At 34.6% G+C, this 20942-nt stretch overlaps 1 protein-coding gene across 1 annotated transcript in view; it reads right to left on the reverse strand.

Annotated features, from left to right (window-relative positions):
- LOC143922860 (basement membrane-specific heparan sulfate proteoglycan core protein-like) overlaps positions 1–20942 on the reverse strand; it is a 247793-nt gene that overhangs the window by 4500 nt on the left and 222351 nt on the right. Inside the window, exons 18-53 of the mRNA XM_077446235.1 lie at positions 16914–17063; positions 16688–16840; positions 16501–16548; positions 15716–15849; positions 15540–15633; positions 15330–15467; positions 14387–14632; positions 14121–14314; positions 13840–13967; positions 13547–13763; positions 13295–13471; positions 13065–13213; positions 12255–12423; positions 11964–12181; positions 11675–11890; positions 11011–11277; positions 10812–10929; positions 10633–10730; positions 9765–10001; positions 9605–9695; positions 9406–9518; positions 9147–9330; positions 7783–7978; positions 7545–7708; positions 7236–7460; positions 6957–7146; positions 5532–5861; positions 4587–4803; positions 4316–4507; positions 3956–4238; positions 3715–3868; positions 3462–3642; positions 2204–2418; positions 1915–2115; positions 1608–1830; positions 962–1073 (exon numbers count right to left, since the gene is read on the reverse strand). Coding sequence (XP_077302361.1) covers positions 962–1073; positions 1608–1830; positions 1915–2115; positions 2204–2418; positions 3462–3642; positions 3715–3868; positions 3956–4238; positions 4316–4507; positions 4587–4803; positions 5532–5861; positions 6957–7146; positions 7236–7460; positions 7545–7708; positions 7783–7978; positions 9147–9330; positions 9406–9518; positions 9605–9695; positions 9765–10001; positions 10633–10730; positions 10812–10929; positions 11011–11277; positions 11675–11890; positions 11964–12181; positions 12255–12423; positions 13065–13213; positions 13295–13471; positions 13547–13763; positions 13840–13967; positions 14121–14314; positions 14387–14632; positions 15330–15467; positions 15540–15633; positions 15716–15849; positions 16501–16548; positions 16688–16840; positions 16914–17063 — 6422 coding nt within the window. The remainder of the gene's footprint in view (positions 1–961; positions 1074–1607; positions 1831–1914; positions 2116–2203; positions 2419–3461; positions 3643–3714; positions 3869–3955; positions 4239–4315; positions 4508–4586; positions 4804–5531; positions 5862–6956; positions 7147–7235; positions 7461–7544; positions 7709–7782; positions 7979–9146; positions 9331–9405; positions 9519–9604; positions 9696–9764; positions 10002–10632; positions 10731–10811; positions 10930–11010; positions 11278–11674; positions 11891–11963; positions 12182–12254; positions 12424–13064; positions 13214–13294; positions 13472–13546; positions 13764–13839; positions 13968–14120; positions 14315–14386; positions 14633–15329; positions 15468–15539; positions 15634–15715; positions 15850–16500; positions 16549–16687; positions 16841–16913; positions 17064–20942) is intronic.

Here is a 20942-nt window from a genome sequence, read left to right on the forward strand (position 1 = left end):
CGATGCGGTGCAAACGATCGAAAAGCGCCAGACAGACTGAACTACAGATTAACGACACGTGTACCTTATGCGTGCGCACTGCTCGCACTTACACTAAGCGAAATCTACCCGAAGTCCCGACATACCTACCCTGTATACGTTCTGTGCTTCTGATACTTTAGTTCCGAATTTTGCCTTATTAAACTCGCCAGAAAGATCTAACTCAATTTTAATAATTACCATTTTAATAATTGCATCTGTGCACATCGAAAGGTTACTCGTCATCTGATGTGCAATCTATCATTCGTGAAGTCGAGAATTGCGTTTAAAGCAGCCACCCAGTTAATCTGTGGTTCAATCTGTTTGGCGCTTTTCGATCGTTTGCACCAAACCCGATCATCTACAGCCATAAGCCATCCACTGCTGGAAGAAGGCCTCTCCAACACGCTTGCACTCGTCTCTATTTTGCGCAATTCTCAACCATGTGACCCCACACATTTTCCTAATTTCATTTACATATCTTCCCTGCGGTCTTCTTTTTACCCTTTTGCATTCTCTCCAGCACCATTCTAGTACTTCTTTTGTCCTTTCGTCCATTATTCTAGCCACGTAGCCCACCCATTACCATTTCGATCTATTCACTCTATCCACTATATACATTACCATTGTCATACTTCTCACCTATGTATTCCGCTTCCTCTCCTTTCTCTTTATACCAAGCACACAGCGTTGCACACTTCTTTTAGTGCATTGGACTTTATGTAGCATCTCGGCATTTAATGTCCAAGTTTCACATCCATACGTCATCACTGGCAAAACACATTGATCGAAGATCTTTTTCTTCAGGCAAAGTGGTATCATTCGTTCATCCAAAAAACAGCATTCGTTCATCCTAATTTCATACGTCTCTTTATTTCTAATTCTTTACCACCGGACATTTCTATCATTTGGCCTAAATATGTATATAGTTTAAAATACTTACATTGATCAAATACAAATTGCTGTTTTCCTCATAGCTATTTCGTGGCAGAGGTTTGTTATCTGGTCGAGACCACACTAGCTCCAATTGTGCTAGTGATGTTCTTGCTCTACATCTGTAAACATTAAATTGAGATTTTAAATATATTTCTGTTAGTACCTTTCTAATTGAAAAATTATTAAAATTCATGGATTGCAATGAATATGAATATGTTTTCTATTTAAAAATCTAACTTAATAGTCATAAAAAGTAATAGGAAAGCTATTGATTTAAAGAACGTGTCGAATTTTTGTCAAATATATCATATTATCAATAGCTCTGATATGTATTATGTACATATATCTAATTCCATTTTTGCACAGTGAATGCATTCTAGAAAATTCTATGTACAAAGAAGTCATATAACTTTTTTTTGATAGCTCCATAGATAAAAATAGTGATATTCTTTTTTTCACTATTGTTTTGAATATGTTTTTACTTAATTTGTAATAAAATGCTCATATATTTTAACAGTTCCTCGTATGATTTTTGATAATGGATAATACATACAAACGTTGATAACGTAAGAAACAAATAGCGAAATAGAAGCGAATTATGTTTTGTTAAAATAATCTAAAACGTGTAATAAATATGTAATAATTTTTCTCACGTTAAATCAATAGGTGATCCTTCGTTGGCATAAATGGTGTTTTCGGGGCGATTAGGTTCATCTGGACGATAGTCTTCTTCATCGGGACGATACGGATCGTCGGGTCGGTAAGGATCTTCAGGACGGTAAGGATCGTCGGGGCGGTACGGATCTTCAGGATTATATTGATCGTCTGGTCTGTAAGGGTCTAGGTTTTCTTCACTGCCAGCACCGCCGTCTTCACCTATTATGACCATTCATACGAAATTAGCATCAGTGAAACAAACTGCAATACATATAGTATAGAAAAATCAGAATATTATATCACCTGCAGTATCACCTCGCTCTGGAATCGAATCTGGTATATCATTGTCTTTCAATGTGATCTGCACTCGCTCTTCGGTAGTTCCAGCATCGTTGCGACCGATGCATACGTAAGTTCCTTCGTCACTTTCTTCGAAGGACGAGAATGATAGGATTGAAACGCCATCTCGAGAGCTGGGGGTCATCTCACGTTCGTACGGGTGTACTGAAAAAAGTAAAAGTTGTAAATTTGAAACAATATTATTATATATATATGTATATTAACCCTTACTAGCAATGAAAACACTACTCACGCATAGTCCAATGCACTTCCGGCTCAGGATATCCCTTGGCACGACATTCAACAGTTAAGCTTTCACCGGCGCGAGCGCTCACGACAGTATCCGGACGAATGGTCAGTTGAGGTTCTGAATGGACAACGATGGTAGCATTTGCAGAGCTTTGTCCAACAGCATTAGAAGCGACACAAGTGTATACACCTTCGTCGTTGATGGAAATGTCGGTCAAACTGAAAAACCGAAATGCAACATGATCATCACACTTAAACAGTGATTCTTAAGAGGGCTGAACACCAGCGCCTTGTCCATACAAAAGTATTACACTTCTCCCTTCCTCAATTATGGCACTAGAGCAATTATTTTTTAATATGCTATGGATATCCACCATTGGCATGCATCTGTGCTTTTATTTTTTTGATTAGTTATTTTTTATAGGAGCTAGGAGGCGCCAAACATCTATAAAATCGCCTCTTTTTTACACCCACTAAAAGAGACCAGCGTGCTTATTTTACGGTCGATTTTAAAAAAAATATGCGCACAGTTGCATAGAAAATATCTTTCTTATACCGATGATGAAATTTTTTTAAAAATTGGTTCAGTTTCGGAGGAGAAAATTGGAGAATACGAAACCTCGATTTTGTCGATTTAAAATACTTATTATCTGGTCGAAGCGCAACTGTCGCATTCAATCAATATATATATTGATACATTCACTCAATATATATGTATATCGAAGAAAGGAACGACAACAAAATTAAGGTTTCGGGTGTACAGCCCTCTTAAACTAATGTTCTGCGGAACTTTGGTTGCTATATATAAAGTGTTCTCACTATAAGATTATGAATGTTCTAATTGGAAAAGCTTTTAGAGGTGAATTGAGATTTTCAACATTTACCAATATCTACATATACATATCATAGTTGTGGGATGGTAGGGGATCTATTTTGAAAATGGAATACAGTGGCACATCCTTATTTACAAATGTACCCGAAAAATGTAGTTTAAAAAAAAAAGGTCGATGGGATTGGGAAATAAAAATTATTTATTGGAAATTTTACCTGGGTTATCTTAAGTGTAAGGAATTTATATATGAGTCAATAAAAAGGCACTTATTTTTCCATACGCGTGAAAAATAAAAAAAATAACATATATATAAAATAATTATATTGTGTTCCACAAATATTTCATGACATTCAAAGTGTTCCACAGCCCCGAAAAGGTTAAGAACCACTACACTAAAATGTTAAACGATATAGTTAAAATACATAATTACCTGAGTACTCCATTTGGTTGCAGGTGTGCATTGGTTGAGAGTGAACGTCCTGAAGGTCTCGTCCATGTAAGGATGGGCTCTGGTGTTCCTTTCAAAATTCGGCATTGCAAGTAAGTGCTGGAGCCGAGGATCAAAGCTTGCACGCCAGACGGCCAAACTTGAACTTCGGGTAATTCCCTACCTGTAATACAAAGTTTTCATTAATAATGACAGTGAAAACACTAACCAATCTACATGTGAAAGCGAGGCTTACGTTCTACTGATATAGCGATGGATGCCTGAGCGAGAGTCGAGCCGTCGTTTGATAGTCCGAGACATAGATACGTTCCCCTGTCATTCCATTTGGCTTGAGACATGACCAAAGCATTTCCACGTTGGATTACACCAGGTTCAAACTCGGAACCGATCTGCAAATAAAAACAATTAGTAAAATCACAAGATAAAATTTTTAGCTAATGATCCAACATCATCATTTGTTTAGATTAAATGTTTACCCTTGTCCATTTAACGATGGGTAGTGGATTTCCACTTGGTTCACAAGAGACGGAGAAATTTTCGCCTTCAGCAATGGTGATGCTCGGATCACCAATAATTTGAACGTTGGCTGGAACTTGAGATGAGTATCTTTGAACGATTATTTCAACCGTCACTCCAATAACATCTTCGGAAATTCTGTCGGCAGAACATTTATAAAGGCCAGCATCTTCAGGACGAACGTTTTCGATCCACAACTGTCCGTTGGAAACTCGGAAATTACGCGGCATGAAATCATTTACTCTGAAACAAAATAAAAAAAACGTAAATGTCAACATAAAAAAACAAATTCATTATAATTCCTTGAATGATATGTTTACCTTTCCCATGTGATTGAATTAGCTGGAATGTCTTGATCTGCTGAGCAGACCAAAGTCAACGATTCACCTTCTTTTATGATGGGGTAGGGAGGGTTCACAGATAAAGCTGCTGGACTCGGTGCCTCGGCACGTTGTTGGACGTAAATCATGACAGATCTTTGACTGTCGCCAGCGGGGTTTCTAGCTGTACATCTGAAAGGTGAACGATAGGTAAAATTACTTTCGCAGAGACTCACACAAACTATAATTTTCAACGTGAATTGATTGGTACCTGTACTCTCCTTGGTCGGTGACTCGCGCCGATTCAATTCTGAATATTCCATTGGTGAAGGTGTACATTCTGTTGATCGGTCGTCGATTGGTGCGCGACCATGTGAGTTCCGGTGCTGGATTTCCAGATGCTGAGCATTGTATTTCAATGATATCTCCCTCGTATACTTCCACCGTAGGTGAACTTAGCGTTACTTCAGGTGGAGTAGGCTCGTTACCTGTAAACCAAAATTAATATCAAAATCATCTGTTGGATCATAACTGGCATTTGAAAGCTGAAAAAAGCATTGAAAATAATTCAAATCTGAAAGCAGCTCTGTAAAAATGGATTCAACATACACAAGTAATATATTTTGAGACGCAAAATTTTTGATTTTTCAATAGTAGAAATTTTATAGCTTCATTTAACGACGTAGAATAACCATTGGAAATTAAAAATATATATGTATATATCTTTACCTCAAAATAGCGTTATTTTTTGTTGAAATCTTTTTGATATTTTTTGAAGAGAATAAAAGGATTGATATTTAAGTAATATTTTTTAATATTATAATATTTGAAATCCGTAATATTTAAGGAACTTGTACTTATTGGTATCAAGATTCAGTTCGATATGACTAACGGTGTTTAAAAAGTCTCCAAAATACACAAACACACATTTTTTCTAAACCATGAAAACATGATCAGTGATCAGTCAAATTTTTTGCACGATCACAAAACTTCATCTGTTGTTTCTACATAGATGAAGTTTATAGATAAAGATACATAGATGAAGTAAAAATCAATATTAACAATAGTTTTTAGAATTTGTTACCTGGAGCGTTTAAAACGCTATCGGGAAATACTGCAGCATTGATTAAAAACAAGAATAATATTAACAAACATATAACTAATATTGATATTCATATGGATGTATATATTATATAAGAAAGGCATGAACACTTACCGGGAACTTTCAAAGTAGCTCTGCTTGTTCCAACAGTGGTTCCGTCAGTCGCTTCACAGATATATGTTCCAGAATCAGACTCCTTGACGCCAGTGATTACGAGTATACCCTGGCTCACATCCTCAATGGCCCTTCCTAATGGCAGAATTCCACCTTCCTTGCTCCATCTGACGCGCAGCGGTGTCGGCGAGTAGCGGCTACTTGCGGCGCACTTGAATTGAACGGTGCTTCCGACTTCTTTGATTTGGATCGTAGGGCGAGATATAACGACTTGAATTGTAGGTTGTGGAGGTGGCTCGTATACAGTGGAACTCTCTTCTTCGTCAATGGCTTTTTGATAAATCACAATAATAAAATTAGTAATGAATTTAATTTAAGTAAATCCCTCTGGGTTGGATATATGTGTTTGGTATTTGATGATGTTGATGGATGTGATGATAGGATCCAGGATGGAAGGTCGTCATCGGATAACTAGTTTTATGATTCGAAAATGTAGAACAGTGCTTTCCAAATTGGGAGTCGCGACCCCCTGGGGGGGCCGTAGGATTTCTCGCGGGGGCCGCGAAAATATTCAGTAGAAAGTATAAATATTCAATTATTGAATATTTTTCCACATTACATATTTAGTGAATGTATATATTTAAGTCTGTTAAAGCAAATTCTTTGCAATACAGCTCGATGAAACTACTGATATTACAAATTGCGCACAGTTAATGGTTTTTGTAAGATATCAATATGACTTTTGTAAGATATCAAAATGGAACAATTGGATAAGAACACCATTTGCCAAGTCCTTAAAATATGATCATATTACGTGGACAGCCCAAGAAGAGTTGATCGATATCAGATCAGATAATTTGCTTGAAGTGGAATTTAATGAAAAAATTATTTCAGAATTTTGGTTAAGGCGACAGCAAGAATATCCTGCTATTGGAAAAGAAGCCCTGTTAACTCTTATTCCTTTCGCGACTACGTACGTATGCGAAACAGCATTTTCGTCATTACTTATATTAAAACATAAGCAAAGGTCATGCCTTTCCACGGAGACTTTGGAAGATGCTTTGCGAGTTAGAATTTCCGACATTGAACCCGATATCATGCGACCTCATCTATCGCATTAAATTATTTCATATGTGTATAGTTTTTAAGCAAGTTCCTATAATTTTGTGCTGAATATAAATACATGTATTATAATTGTAATTATTAACTGCCAAATAAACCTTTTAACTGGAAAAATTTTTTTTTAGGGACCGGGAATTAATTATTTCAGATTTAAGGGGTCATGACATGACATGTAATTGGGAAGCACTGGTGTAGAAGACGATAATACCAATTGTAGCACTTGTTTTACTGGGTCACTTGGGTTTTCATATATAATATAATTAACTTGAATGTTATGGAAGGAGAATACAAAAGTATACGCACGCATCGAACAATCAGATCCTTTGTGAGTGGGTTTACAATAGCATGCGACACGGTCATCAGCGCCTAGTTGGCAATATTCCTCATTTTCATAGCATGGGCAGCGGCTACAACGTCCATCTTTAGTGCGGTAAAATCCTGTTGAGCAGGCTTCGCAACTGCTTCCGGTGTATCCAGATGGGCATTTGCAAACCTTTTGAAGTAATTTTGAAAGATAATATACAATAATACAGTGAGAACTTCTAAACTTTGTCATAAAAACATATCTCAATGTGAAAATACCTCAACATGGTCGACTAACGGCTGTGAAGTTTCCGTCGACACTGCAGTGTCCATGACGACATCGGAAATTTGCGTTGAAACAGTATTCGTAGATAGAGTGGCTCTGATGAGGATTTGTTGTAAATCAGCTAGAACGGAGAGCAACTCGTTGCGGGTGACAGGTCGTGCTGCTTCTCCGACCGACATTGAACTCCAGTCAGATTCGAGGAAAGGCACAGTGTACGACTAAATTCGAAATGAAGTATTGATTTATTAACTGTACGAATATTATTTATATACAAAATAATGTCGATTGCAAATGTAACTAACGACAGGATTGCCAGCGAGTAGTGGTGACGGATTTTTCCAGAAGAGTGTTTTCTCTCGGCCAACGAGCAGCACGCCCATATCATCACTGGAATATTCGTCTGTATAGTAACTTTCGAACTTCTGAGTGACTAAGAGGTTACCTCCGTACGATGTTATTTTATTACCTGAAAACGATTTAAGATATTGTTATAAGATCGGAACTAAATCAAGAAAAATTCACACTCATTATAATACATACCGGTGAATATGACTGGAAGTGACCAGAAGAACCGTTCACGAGATGGACGTCCAAAGTTATAACCGATTTCGTTGAATGGTACGTTAAGTTGGAAATTGGAATCGTAGACTGTTTGCCGATCGATTGTTGTGAGTGTGAAACCATGTGTATCGTCGGTGATCGCTGAAGGGATCTGTTGTCTGAACAAATAATTTGCCTGAAACATAAAATGATGCCATGGTTAATCAATTATGATATAATAGTAGTGCTGTCATTCATCGGGTTTCCAAAGGTTTCTTGAAACCTTTTTAAAGTCATTATAAATAAACTTGAATATTTTTGAGAAAATATAAATGAGAGATAAATAGTAACACATTGTTGGATCTAAATGTTTTGAATCTTGAATTTTCTTGTATTACTCATTTATTACCTCTTAAATAGGGTTGTCATTTTAGACTCAGGTCTCACCCAAAGATTATGACAAACAAATATGTTTATATTTAATTGACATAATTATTAACAATAAAAGAAAATCATTTAATTTTTATTTCGAAATTAAAATTAGAGGAAAATATTTTTATCGGCAGATAAATCGAGCGATTTCACGAAAGGAATGATATGTTTCAGAAGGCAGAATCGTCATACAATTTATTGGCATTTTACTCTACATTTACGTATTTTGCAGCATCTAAAAAATCTTGTTATTTCAAATTTTCGTTCTTAAGAGGGCTAGATACCAGCGCCTTGTCCATACAAACGTATTAGACTTCTCCCTTCCTCAATTATGGCACTAGAGAAATTATTTTTTAATATGCTATGGATATCTACCATTGGGATACGTCTATCGTTTTATTTTTTTGATTTGTTATTTTTTATAGGAGCTAGGAGCCGCCAAACATCTATAAAATCGCCTCTTTTTTACACCCACGAAGAGTCCAGCATGCTTATTTAACGGTCGATTTTTAAAAAAATACGCACATAGTTGCACAGAAAATATCTTTCTCATACCGATGATGAAATTTTTTTAACAATTGGTCCAGTTTCAAAGGAGAAAATAGGAGAATACGAAACCTCGATTTTGTCGATTTAAAATACGTTTTATCTGGTCGAAGCGCAACTGTCGCATTCACTCAATACATGTATATATTGATATATATTGTCGCATTCACTCAATATATATATCGAAGAAAGGAACGGCAAAAAATTAAGGTTTCGGGTGTACAGCCCTCTTAAGATTAATTATTGAAACAAAAATTGAATGGGCTGTTTCCAAAAATAAAAAAATTAACCTATTATTGCTAACTTAGGCAGCCCTACTCCTCAACAACATGTGCTATGGAATCAAAATCCTAGATTCTAGAGATTCATGTACATAATTTGATTACCTTGTAACAATCGCTGGTGACACCAGAGCAATAGCATTCGGTACAGCCGAGTGGGTTGTTTGTGGATAAATCGAATGTTCCTGGTCTGCATTGACTGCATATGCTACCTTCGACGTTGGGTTTGCACCTACAGTAGGACGGTCCATCAACGCAATACGGGAATTGGGTACCACGCTTATCACACCTGTCACAATTTAAATACATTACAATCGCGGACTATATTGTTAAAACTTCGAATATCAATTTTCCAAATCCTCACCTGCATTTCATATCTCCAGGAATAACATCACAGCCGTTAGATAAGGTGGCATCACCAGAGTATCCGACTTCGCACTCGTCGCATGAAGCACCTCGAGTATTTTGTTGACAATTCTACATATAAGCAGACAAGTGATTATATATGTAGTTATATTTCATTTGAATTTTCAAAAGTATTCACTTTGATAAAAGAAACGTACCTCGCATTCTCCAGTTTCAGGGTGGCATTGTTCTGAATGTCCATTGCAGTTGCAAGGTTCGCAAAGACCGAGGTAAAGTCCGCCGAGTGTTCTGCAATTACATATGCATAAAGTGATTCATTTATAACTATCGATTTTTTTTAAGAAATGCATCTCATACCTGGTGTAGCCAGGAGCACAGTCTTCGCAAGATGTACCCAAATATCCGGGTGGACATTGGCATTGTTCCACGTGCGCAGCTCTTTCACCAATACCCCTCTCGTCGGCTACTTCCAAAGATGCACTCACGAGAGAAGCTTGTTGGGCTACAGTGGTGTATGTGGCCTTGATGAGAATTTCTTTAAGATCAGCCAACGCCAGTAACATGTGCTCACGATCTGCCTGCTTACCATCAGTTCTGAAAAAAATCAACATAAATTATTAAATAACAGAAAATGAACAGCGGTCATCGAAAAATTGAAGATCAGATCGTCAAACTCTAAAAGAAGCCCATCAATCTGGATCATTCTGGAATTTGAAAACCTCAAGCTTTTAATTTATACTAACTGATATATAACTAATATTGCAATCAACTTAAATTGGCAGTCGTCAAAATTTACCAAACACATCAATATCAGCCATTCAGCATCTGCTGTTTTTCTAATATAACTTTTTTTCTTACTTGGTCATCCCAATACAAATTTAGTCTGCATTGTTTCATTCTATTTACATTTTTCAATTATTAATGTCCTCCAATTTCCAATTGGGAATTGGGAGCCGGAACTGAAAAAATAATCGGGATCCGGAACTGAAAAAGGAATCTGGATCCGGAATTGAAACAGAAATCCGGATCCGGAACTGAAAAAGGAATCGAAATCGAAAGCGATATCAATATCGTCGTCATAGAAGATTACATTTTTTCACGGATTCTATGAACCAAAACTTACATACATACATACCAAGTCTCTTTCGAAATTATATATTAGATTTCAAGCTTTTCTCATTGCACTTAACCTAATGGAGCATTTGATTAAAATATTTTAAATTACCTTTGCCAATATCGGTCGAGGAGTTGAACAGTACTGCTCAAATAACCATCTGAATTTGGTGATGCGCCGCTGTAGTGAACTAAAGTAATATCATTTTTCTGAAAAGGAAAAAAATAATAAATATTATATTTAAAGTGTCTTGATATTTGTATAGCGTGTATTTCCAAATATTTAATTACACTGCGGAGTTGAATATCGGGTGCAGTATTTCTAGAACTCTGTCCTCCGGGAGCCGGTACATGACGGATCGTGAAATTGAGGTATCCTCCATAAGCTGTCACCTTGTCACCGATAAACCTACAAAACGAATATCAGTAAATAAATGAACGATTTAAAAATAGCGTAACAAATTGATAGTTCGAATTTTAATATACATACCTATCGGGCAAACTCCAGTAAAAGACGGTTGATTTGGTGCGGTCGAATTGACTGTAGGAAATCTCTTGTTTGACAGTATCGATCGTGAGGTCTTCGTTTACTAACGAGTCTGAATTGGAGTCATCAGAAGAGTCGTTCCAAGTCAACAGTCTAACGTTTTGGGTCGACGCTCGAGAACCAAACCTGGCCGTTACCAATGAACGTCGCCAAGTAGAACTGGTGCAGCTTCTTGTCACACCCATGCAGAAGCATTGAGAGCATCCAAGTCTTTCGTTCAAGAAAAAAAATCAAATGTTATAAACTATATATGTATGAAAACAAATGTTTGTCCGCTATGAATATCGGTTATATAAATATAAATAAGACTGAAAAAAGATCCATTTTTTTTTAAATTTCTTTTTCACATTAACTTGCTTTTTTTTAACTTTTTCATTTTAACAATGTAACATATTTTAACCAACAGAAATATATTTATTTAATCCGCAATTTCTTTTATTCTAATGCGCAAATAATTCGTTCTGAGGTGCAAATTTATTTCTCTAAATGAAACGTAAAATCAATAAATAATTAAGAAACACTTTGATTGCTATTTACAGTGTTTTCTATTGAGCATAAAAACATTTTTTATTTCATAATAAAAAAGATTAATGATTAATATAGTTACATGTTTTCACTGGAAAGGAAGAAGGCTTGAGGAGCGCACTCGGTACATCTAGGTCCAGCAGCATGAATTTTACAAGTGCAAACACCGTTTTCTTCCGATTGTGTTCCTCTTGGATCGCATCTGGAAACTACTGGAGCTGGTCGGCAATAGTCGCCCGGAATCATGGGATTTCCAACGTAGCCAGAATCGCAAGATTCACACCGTCTGCCTACATATCTGCAATTATAAATGAAATATGTATTTCTACTCGTAGCTACGAGCACGGTGGCATCGGCGTCATTAAACTTACCCAGGTGGACAATCATCACAGGTGACTTTTCCGTCGGAGGCGAGATGGCAAGTTCTCGAAAATTGGTTGGCACCGTTGGTGAACGGGCATGGACATGGTTGACATGGAATGCCACCGGATGGATTTCCATAATATCCAGCTTGACACGATATTTCTTCTCGCACGCACTGACCGAGCCAACGTCCGGACGATACACGCTTGAAACCAGGTGTACATGTCTGGAAGCAAATAATGCAATACAATCTTGCGCTCCGATTTATAGCTATGGTTTAATTTGTTGGCGGTATTTACTTGGCATGAGAGTCCTGAATATCCAGCTGGGCATTGACAGTTTTCTACGAAAGCTGCTAGTCCTTGACCACTATTGACGTGTCTGGCCGAGTCCATTTGGAAGTTCCTGATTTCTACACCAGCACCGCGTTCTTCAGCCCTCAACAGAATCTTGTCAATGTTAGCCAACCTATATAAATAAATCGAGCATCGTCCATAAAAAAATCAAGTTTCCAGTACATTATTATAATAGTATACAATTTGTTAGGTTTTTGAGCTCTTTTTCCTATTATGCTGTAGATTAACATTAGAATAATATAATACTATGATTACTAACCAAATTAAATTAAATTGTAAAATAGAGAATGATCAGTAGATCAGTAGCTATTAATATAGATATAAGATGTATTGTGAACATAATTTCGTAATAATAAAAAGCATTTAAAAATCAAAAAAATACAATTTGTAAAGAATTGTAAATAGGTTTTTGAGTTATTTTTCCTATTATGCTGTACATTAACATTAGAATAATATAATACTAATTATAAAATTAATTACTAACAAAAATAAAATAAAATTGTAAAATAGGAAATGATCAGTAGATCAGTAGCTATTAAAATAGTGAACATAATTTATTAATAATAAAAAGCATTTAAAAATCAAAATCAATAATATACGTATAAACTTGAATTAAATTTTATGCCTTAGTATATTCGCCCATAGTTCTAGGATTATTGGAATATAATTAAAAAATAATGGTTTTTATATTACGTATAAGATTTTTTCGTTGGAAAAAATCACATTATATTAGGTTAGGTTAAAACAACTTACACCATCATTATGTCTTCTCTGGAAGCAGGTCGTTGTCCATTAGACGTGACCTTATCCCACGGACCTTCGAACAATCTGACAGATATCTGGTTTTCTTGTCCGCGAACTATACGATCAGTCACACTATGCATAATTATAGTATCTCCACCCTAAAACAGTTTCCATATTAAAGTTTTGGTTCACATCTAGCTATTGAATATATCTATGTAGTTACTTAATTGTAGACATACCTTGATGATGATATCAGGTAATGGTGAATAGTTAGGTGGTGGTGGATAATCTCCTTGCGGTATCAGTGTGTATTTGATATAACCTCCGTATGAAGTCAATTGGCTTCCAGAGTACGTCTCCGGGAGGGATAAGTATGGGAATATGTTGCGTGAAGACCACAATCCAATTCTGGTAATCTAAAATACACATTCATATAAGTTTTGTTAGTTCGTTTACTTTATAAAATTGAATGATGTATCAATGAAACTAACCGTAGCACCGCTGTAAGACCTGTCCAGTTGGAATATATCAGTAATGGGTTCGTCGGTGATTTGAAGTGGCTGACCTGATGGTTGTGTTACACCAGCTAGGGAACTGTCGGTGTTGAGTGATGGTGGAATTTGATATGTGAACAAATCTGCACTACTGCATTGGGTTGTAACACCGAAGCAGAAGCAAGATATACACTCTTGAGGCTCACGAGCATCTCTATAATACCACAAAAGAAATGATCAAAATCCGGTACATGTATTTTTACAAACAATATATACAAAAACCGACTTACCTATTAAAGTATCCAGCCGGGCACACATTTCTCACAGTCACGTTTATAATCAAAATTGTATCAGGAACGGCAAATACTGAACCCTTATTGTTGATAGCCTCGCACGAATAAGCACCTTGATCTTCTTTCTGTATAAATTACATTCAATTTAAAAAATTAGAATATCAGAAACAAACAATATATAGGTATATAAAATCAAAAAATTCTGATGAGAAGATATTTTGAAGATAATGTTATTAAAGTGAGCTCAAAATTTTGTCGAGTCAGTAAACTGTAATCACCTGAACATCTGGACAGATCAGAGTACCAATACCATTGACGCTAGTATGACGACATTTGTCGGGTACATGTCCCCAATTGAGACGCCAGCTCACATGCGGTGTCGGAACACCGACGGCTGTACATGTGATGGTCATGGTCTCGCCAATATCAAGATGTATCATCGGTGGGGGTGGTTTGGAAATGTATACAGGGGCTGAAACAACAAATAAATCAGTGAAACTGTATTGATTAAAGCACCACTGTTAGGATTGGCGTTAGGACTCACAGCATCCAAACTCGTCGGATCCATCCTGGCAATCTTTTTCGCCATCGCAATGGTAACTCTTCGGGATGCATTGACTGGATTGACATCTGAATTCACTGGGAAGACAGTTTTGACTCGACGATACACCTTCGCACACTTCATCGGAACCGTCTTTGCAATCGTCTTCGGAGTCGCATAACCATGATTTCAAAATGCAACGGTTATTGTTGCAGAGGAATTCGTTGGGTTCACATCTACCTTGAACCTCTGAAAAGTGCATGGAAAAGAATTTTTAAATATACATATATCGATTCATATTATTTTTTTATTCCGTTTGTTACAGACATTACTAACAAACTAACCAGTAGATTATATGACAGAATCACTAATAACCATACTAACACACTTGTGAAGAGTCTCAGTGATTACAACAAAATATGTATACCTTTCAGGTATAAACACAGATTACCTAAACACAATGTGCTTTAGGTCATCGACTTTAGAGAGTCTTTAATTAATATTATGTATTAGATGTATTATGAGCATTTATAAGAATTGTAAATAGGTTTTTGAGCTCTTTTTCCTATTATGCTGTACATATTAACATTATAATAATATAATACTATGATTACTAACAAAATTAATTTAAAATTGTATAATAGAAAATGAACAGTAGATCAGTAGCTATTAAAATATATATAAGATGTATTGTGAACATAATTTAGTAATAATAAAAAACATTTACAAATCAAAATATTAATTTAGGAATATAATAATAAATGTTTCAATCAAATGATTACATTTATGTACGTATAATATTAATAATACATATATTATTTAAATTGTACTAATACACTAAAAATATTTAAGTTTTGTATTGTAAATAAGACAACATTTAAATAATTCCCAAATTTTTTTTCTTTTTTTAATTCCTAATTTACGAAAAAGTACAAAATATACTAACTGCATCCAATTTCATCAGATTTATCAGCGCAATCGAAGAAACCATTGCAAACGCTAGCTTTCGGTATGCATTGGCCATTAGAACATGTGGCCTCGTTGACTTGACAATATTTCAATGGACGGCTCAGTTCAACTTTATCTATGAGGAAAAATTTTAACTGTCACATTTTAAAATAATACATTATGTAAAATCATATCGAAAATACATTACATGCTTCTACGGTGAGTTGGACGCGTAGTTGACTTCCGGGATAAGTAGATGGGTAGCCAGCCGCTTGACACACGTACATTCCAGCATCATTCATCTAAAACGGTACAAGCGGCATAAAATTAAAACGCAAGCTTGTTTGAAATATTAATGTACAATATGGAATATGATAATGTTACCTGAACGTTTGGAATTTCAAGTCTTCCATTACTATCGGAGGATCCTTGTGGCAATGGTCGACCGCCGTCTCTAGTCCATTTAACTGGTGCTCTTAAGCTACCTTCATCCCTGCATTGAAACACGACCTCTCCACCTATTGTTATTTTACAATAAATATATTAAAAAATTTAACTTAAAAGATAAATGTACATATGTATATAGTATTATACAATAAAGACATGCCGTATATTATGTTAATATATGTATGTACATTATAAATTCAATAATTACCTTTAGGATATTGACCTGCCGGTAGCATCATAAAAAAGTGAAGAAATGGATAAAGAACAAAACACTTTAGTAACAGAAAAAAGCAGGTTAGTTATAAAAAACAAAAAAATAGTTAAATCTATAAAAGAGGATTTCTATACATGTTGAACTGTTGTTGAAAACAATTCATAGAATTGCTCAAAACTCAAGTTCTACTTTGTTAGGTTTTAACTACTGAAAGACAATGAGTATGTTAAAAATATTGGATTTTAGTAAAATCACTGACTCAAAAGCTTTCACTAGATCAAATTATATTATAATACAGCATTATTAGAACTATTTACACTTCATGTTAATTATATTATAAAATTAGTCTAAAATTATGGGAAAATTAAATAGTTTAGAGTGTTTTAAATCACTTTTAAGTACTAATTAATTATATTAATATGTATTAATTTTTTACATTTAATAATTATTAGTCTCAAAGGTTCTAGAAAATACTTTCACTTAAAGGCAACTACAGATTAAATCTTACTTTGTTTGATGACTTGATCGTTGGGATATGTCTTAAGTTCCAAATTGCCTGAAATTAAAAATTAATCATTTAGATATTTTACTTGAAAATAAAAATATATACAAAGGCATTTTTAAACTATGCGATAAACCTCTAATCAAATATAATATTTTTTTATCAGAAAACTGATCATAGTAGTATTTTTAACCTGTATTGAGTGATGGTGGTCTTTGGGTGGTTCTCGGAGGACACGGAGGAGATCTTTCGTCCGAATCATCAGGGCAGTCGTAAATACCATCGCACTGCTGCGAAAGATCGATGCAATTTCCAGAAGAGCACTGGAACTGATTTCGACTACAACCTGAAAACAAGATACAGATCAATGTTATATGTACATAAGTACGCTACAAAATTGGTTTGGATCATCGAATTACCGATTGACGGAGGCTTCTGGGTGGTGTACAGATGCGGACACATTGACTGACTCTCATCAGACTGATCACGGCAATCAGGAGCCCCATCACAACGCTTGTAATTGCTAATGCATTCACCGGATGAACATTGCCACTGATTACTGGTACAATCTGAAAGCAAATAAGTTGAAATGTCAATAGCAGCAGTAAATAGATCGACACCTTAGCAGTACTCACACTCGAACACAACCATTAGAATAAGATCAGTCAAAATTATTTTTAAAAAAGTATACTAGGTCTAATAAAAATGTATTATAAAATACACAAACAATTGTATCAAAGTTCATTATAATTTATTTATATCAAAGGTATGTATTGAAAAAATACTGACAGATATATCACTTTCATACTAAGCTACCACTGAATATATGCATTCATTCATTCCTTCGCAGAAATTATTTTAAGTCAAATTCACAAAAAAGGAATATTAAAAGGTTGTGGCTATTTGCAGGTACTATATCTGCGAATTATTGGCTATTTGCAGGTACTATATCTGCGACAGGCGCAAAGCCTTCTGCGCATGCGCGTGTACATTTACATTTAATGTATGCTAGACTTGATTGAATTAATAATATTAACTAATTTGGATTATATTTTTTACTCTACGTCACTTTACGAGCTCGAACTAAATTTTAAGAGGTTTAAAACAAAATTTTAGCAGTAAACACGCTGACAGTGACAGTTCATGCGCATGCGCAGAAAGCTTTGCGCCTGTCGCAGATATAGTACCTGCAAATAGCCAATAATTTGCAGATATAGTACCTGCAAATAGCCACAACCATATTAAAAACAATTACGACATTAGAATTTTTCAATGAAAAAATAAACAAAACTATTGTATAGTAAACATATCACATCGGGGTTACAAATTGCATTCCATATATAAAAGTATACCAAATATAAGAAAAGGATGACAACTAAATATATGATATAATAATACTTTCCACCTATTAAATTGGAATGTATGCAGGTTTCAAGTCGATAAAATGTCTCTCGTACAAAGAGCATGCAAACAATATTGCTATAGTAGCTAATTAATAACGAACAGTAAAAATAAAATACCAACTGTTCCAGAATTCATCTACCATTACAGAAGAATCGAATTAGATACACACATATGTAAATATAGTATACATATATATATTATGTTGATTCACACACGAACAATAATAATAAAAAATCTTACTTCTAATAGATATAAACAATAAAAATTCAACGGGAACAATTATTCGGTCGTTTTCATACGCAAATACCTTAACTATAATATTTAATAACTTTTCTATTATAATATAAATATATCAAAATGCTTATGCCTATCTATATATATATATATATATATATATATATATATATATATATATATATATATATATATATATATATATATATATATATGTATTTATATAAAACGGCAAGGAGAAGGGTGGGGTGTTTACTATTATAGTTAGTAACATAGTACACAATAAATAAATATATGTACGATATATAATGGGTTTCGTTAAAATTGCTCACATTTAAATAACAAACGATTTTTTACTGATAATGTATGTACATACATATTGCAAAATGCATACCTTATTTGCATACAATTTGTACATCGAGGTATATTTATATAATGAATAGTAGTCGAGTCAAAAATTTCCATTATAATTTGATGTAAACAATTCTGAGCCCCGACCCTTACACAAGTCGAAAGATTTTTTTTAATACTATCTAGAATCTACCCACAAAATCATTGTGCTTTTACTCTTTCAATGATGCTGCATCGTTGAAAAGTTTTTGGCACTTACTGGATCCCGTTAGCCTAATCTGGGGTGTCCATTGTCCACGCACGAATCTCATTAGACATGGACATCCTCTCTCATGTTTCGAATTTACAGTAATTTTATTTGCAGCCAGGTGAATATGTATCAAGTAAATACAATCAAGGCTCGAAATAGAAATTTTCACGAATGTGAGTGCTCGAGCGAGAAAAAGGAAAAATTTGCGCCCCTATGTAATTTAATTATTTATTTTCAATAGGTATTTCTTAATTAAAAATAAAATATTAGCTTTATTTAATGTGTTAAATTTAAAAAAAGCATACGCCGTAGGTGAAAAGTTTTTTTCGGATGTTTGAGAAAGCCTGGTTTAGGATATGAGCTTAATGGGCCACTGTTCGAAGAAGAGTATCTTCTTAAGTCTTCATATATACATATGTATGTATATTATGTGAATTCATAATAGAGTGATATATTTGTGATGAGTCGGGGTTTCTCAAATTAATCATTACTGATTTATTTCATACGTTCGCTAAATTCGAATTTTTTCATCAAAGGGACATGCAAGACTAAACAATTTTTAAATTCACGAAAGGGTACGGAAATATTGGATTTTTCACGCGAGGGAGCGCTACGTTTTTGGATTTCACGAAAGGGAGCGGCGTTCCCATTCACTCCCGTCCATTTCAAGCCCTGAATACAATATTGAAATTTTAAATATTTAAAAAAATCATGTTCACTATAGGAAACTGGGGGTGGAGATTTTTATCTCATTCCGAAATAAGAAGAGGCTAGTAAAAATAAAGCTGTTTTTGAAGCAATACCAAACGGTATTTATCGGTCCAAAGAAAAGCTTGAGTTGCACTGACTTAGGGAAATGCTGGGCAAATCTGCGAGTTGCTATAAATATTTGCAAGTTGAATTCTGTGAGATCGTGATGAACCCATTGACATATTAGGTTTAAAATGAGATTGATTGACCAGGGGAACATTTTCAATTGTATATATTGACAAGATATTGTTAATAAATATATCTCAATGTATGTATGTATGTACATTAAAACAATTTTTTTTGTATGATAACTAGAGCTAGGATGAATCGACTATGAAACATTCAAATTATTTTATTAAATATAAATACGGTTGAAACATTTTCAATGAAAATCAAATTTAAAATAGAAAATAAGCTAAAAGATTTCAACTCTAAATGAAGCAATTTTAACTCATTTGAAATACGGGATGTTTAATTTTCATATATTCACCAATCTATCTACCTGAACGATATCGATATGCACTCATCAAAATATAAATAATAATTCAAGACGGGCAGGTCTGGGATGTAAAAATGAACGGCATCAAAATTGAGTTTACATGCTTCTCTTTATATATATATATATATATATATATATATATATATATATATATATATATATATATATATATATATATATATATATATATATATATATATATATATATATATATATATACATAATAATATATAAAGGTATCGATCATTCGTAATAACAATAATATAATAAAAAATATATATATAATATATATAACAAATATAAATGAATATGTATATTCAGGGTTTTGTTTTATTGACGCATGCATTATTGATTGTACCGGAGTTAAAACAATTTTGTTCATCGGAAAAATCACGGCAATCATAAACATTGTCGCAACGTTGAATGTGTGGCACACATCCTCCATCGTGGCACACGAACTGAGACTCCTCACACTGGTTGAGCGTCCGAGATATCAGCAACCCTAGCAGACAGACAATAACAACAAAAACAACTCACCGACCAACCGGCACTAGACTGTAGGTGAGGCGTGAAGACCAATCTCGGCACATTTATTATATTTGCATCGCGATAGATCTAAGCCAAGGTGGTCCAAGCCTTCCAAGCTCATTAGTAGGTCTGATCAATTTCACGTATGAAGATTTAATCTCACAAATTCTTATTTTAGACAATTAGTTGAAAGGTATGTTAAAAAATGTATAGGAAGCAAATACGTCTACAAGAAACTTGATGATTAGTGCGAATTGTGAGATAAAATACATCACCATGAGGTAAAAACAATATATTGTATCGTAGAGATTATGTGAGTGGCACTCCGATAGTTTAGTAGCGCTGATCATCTGATCTCGCGTTCACGCCAAAATGGCCTCGACGTATAGAAGGTCGTGTATAACGGCCAATGGGATCGCACGACTCATCGAC

The sequence above is a fragment of the Arctopsyche grandis genome, chromosome 2, assembly GCF_051622035.1.
Source record: "Arctopsyche grandis isolate Sample6627 chromosome 2, ASM5162203v2, whole genome shotgun sequence".
NCBI lineage: Eukaryota > Metazoa > Arthropoda > Insecta > Trichoptera > Hydropsychidae > Arctopsyche > Arctopsyche grandis.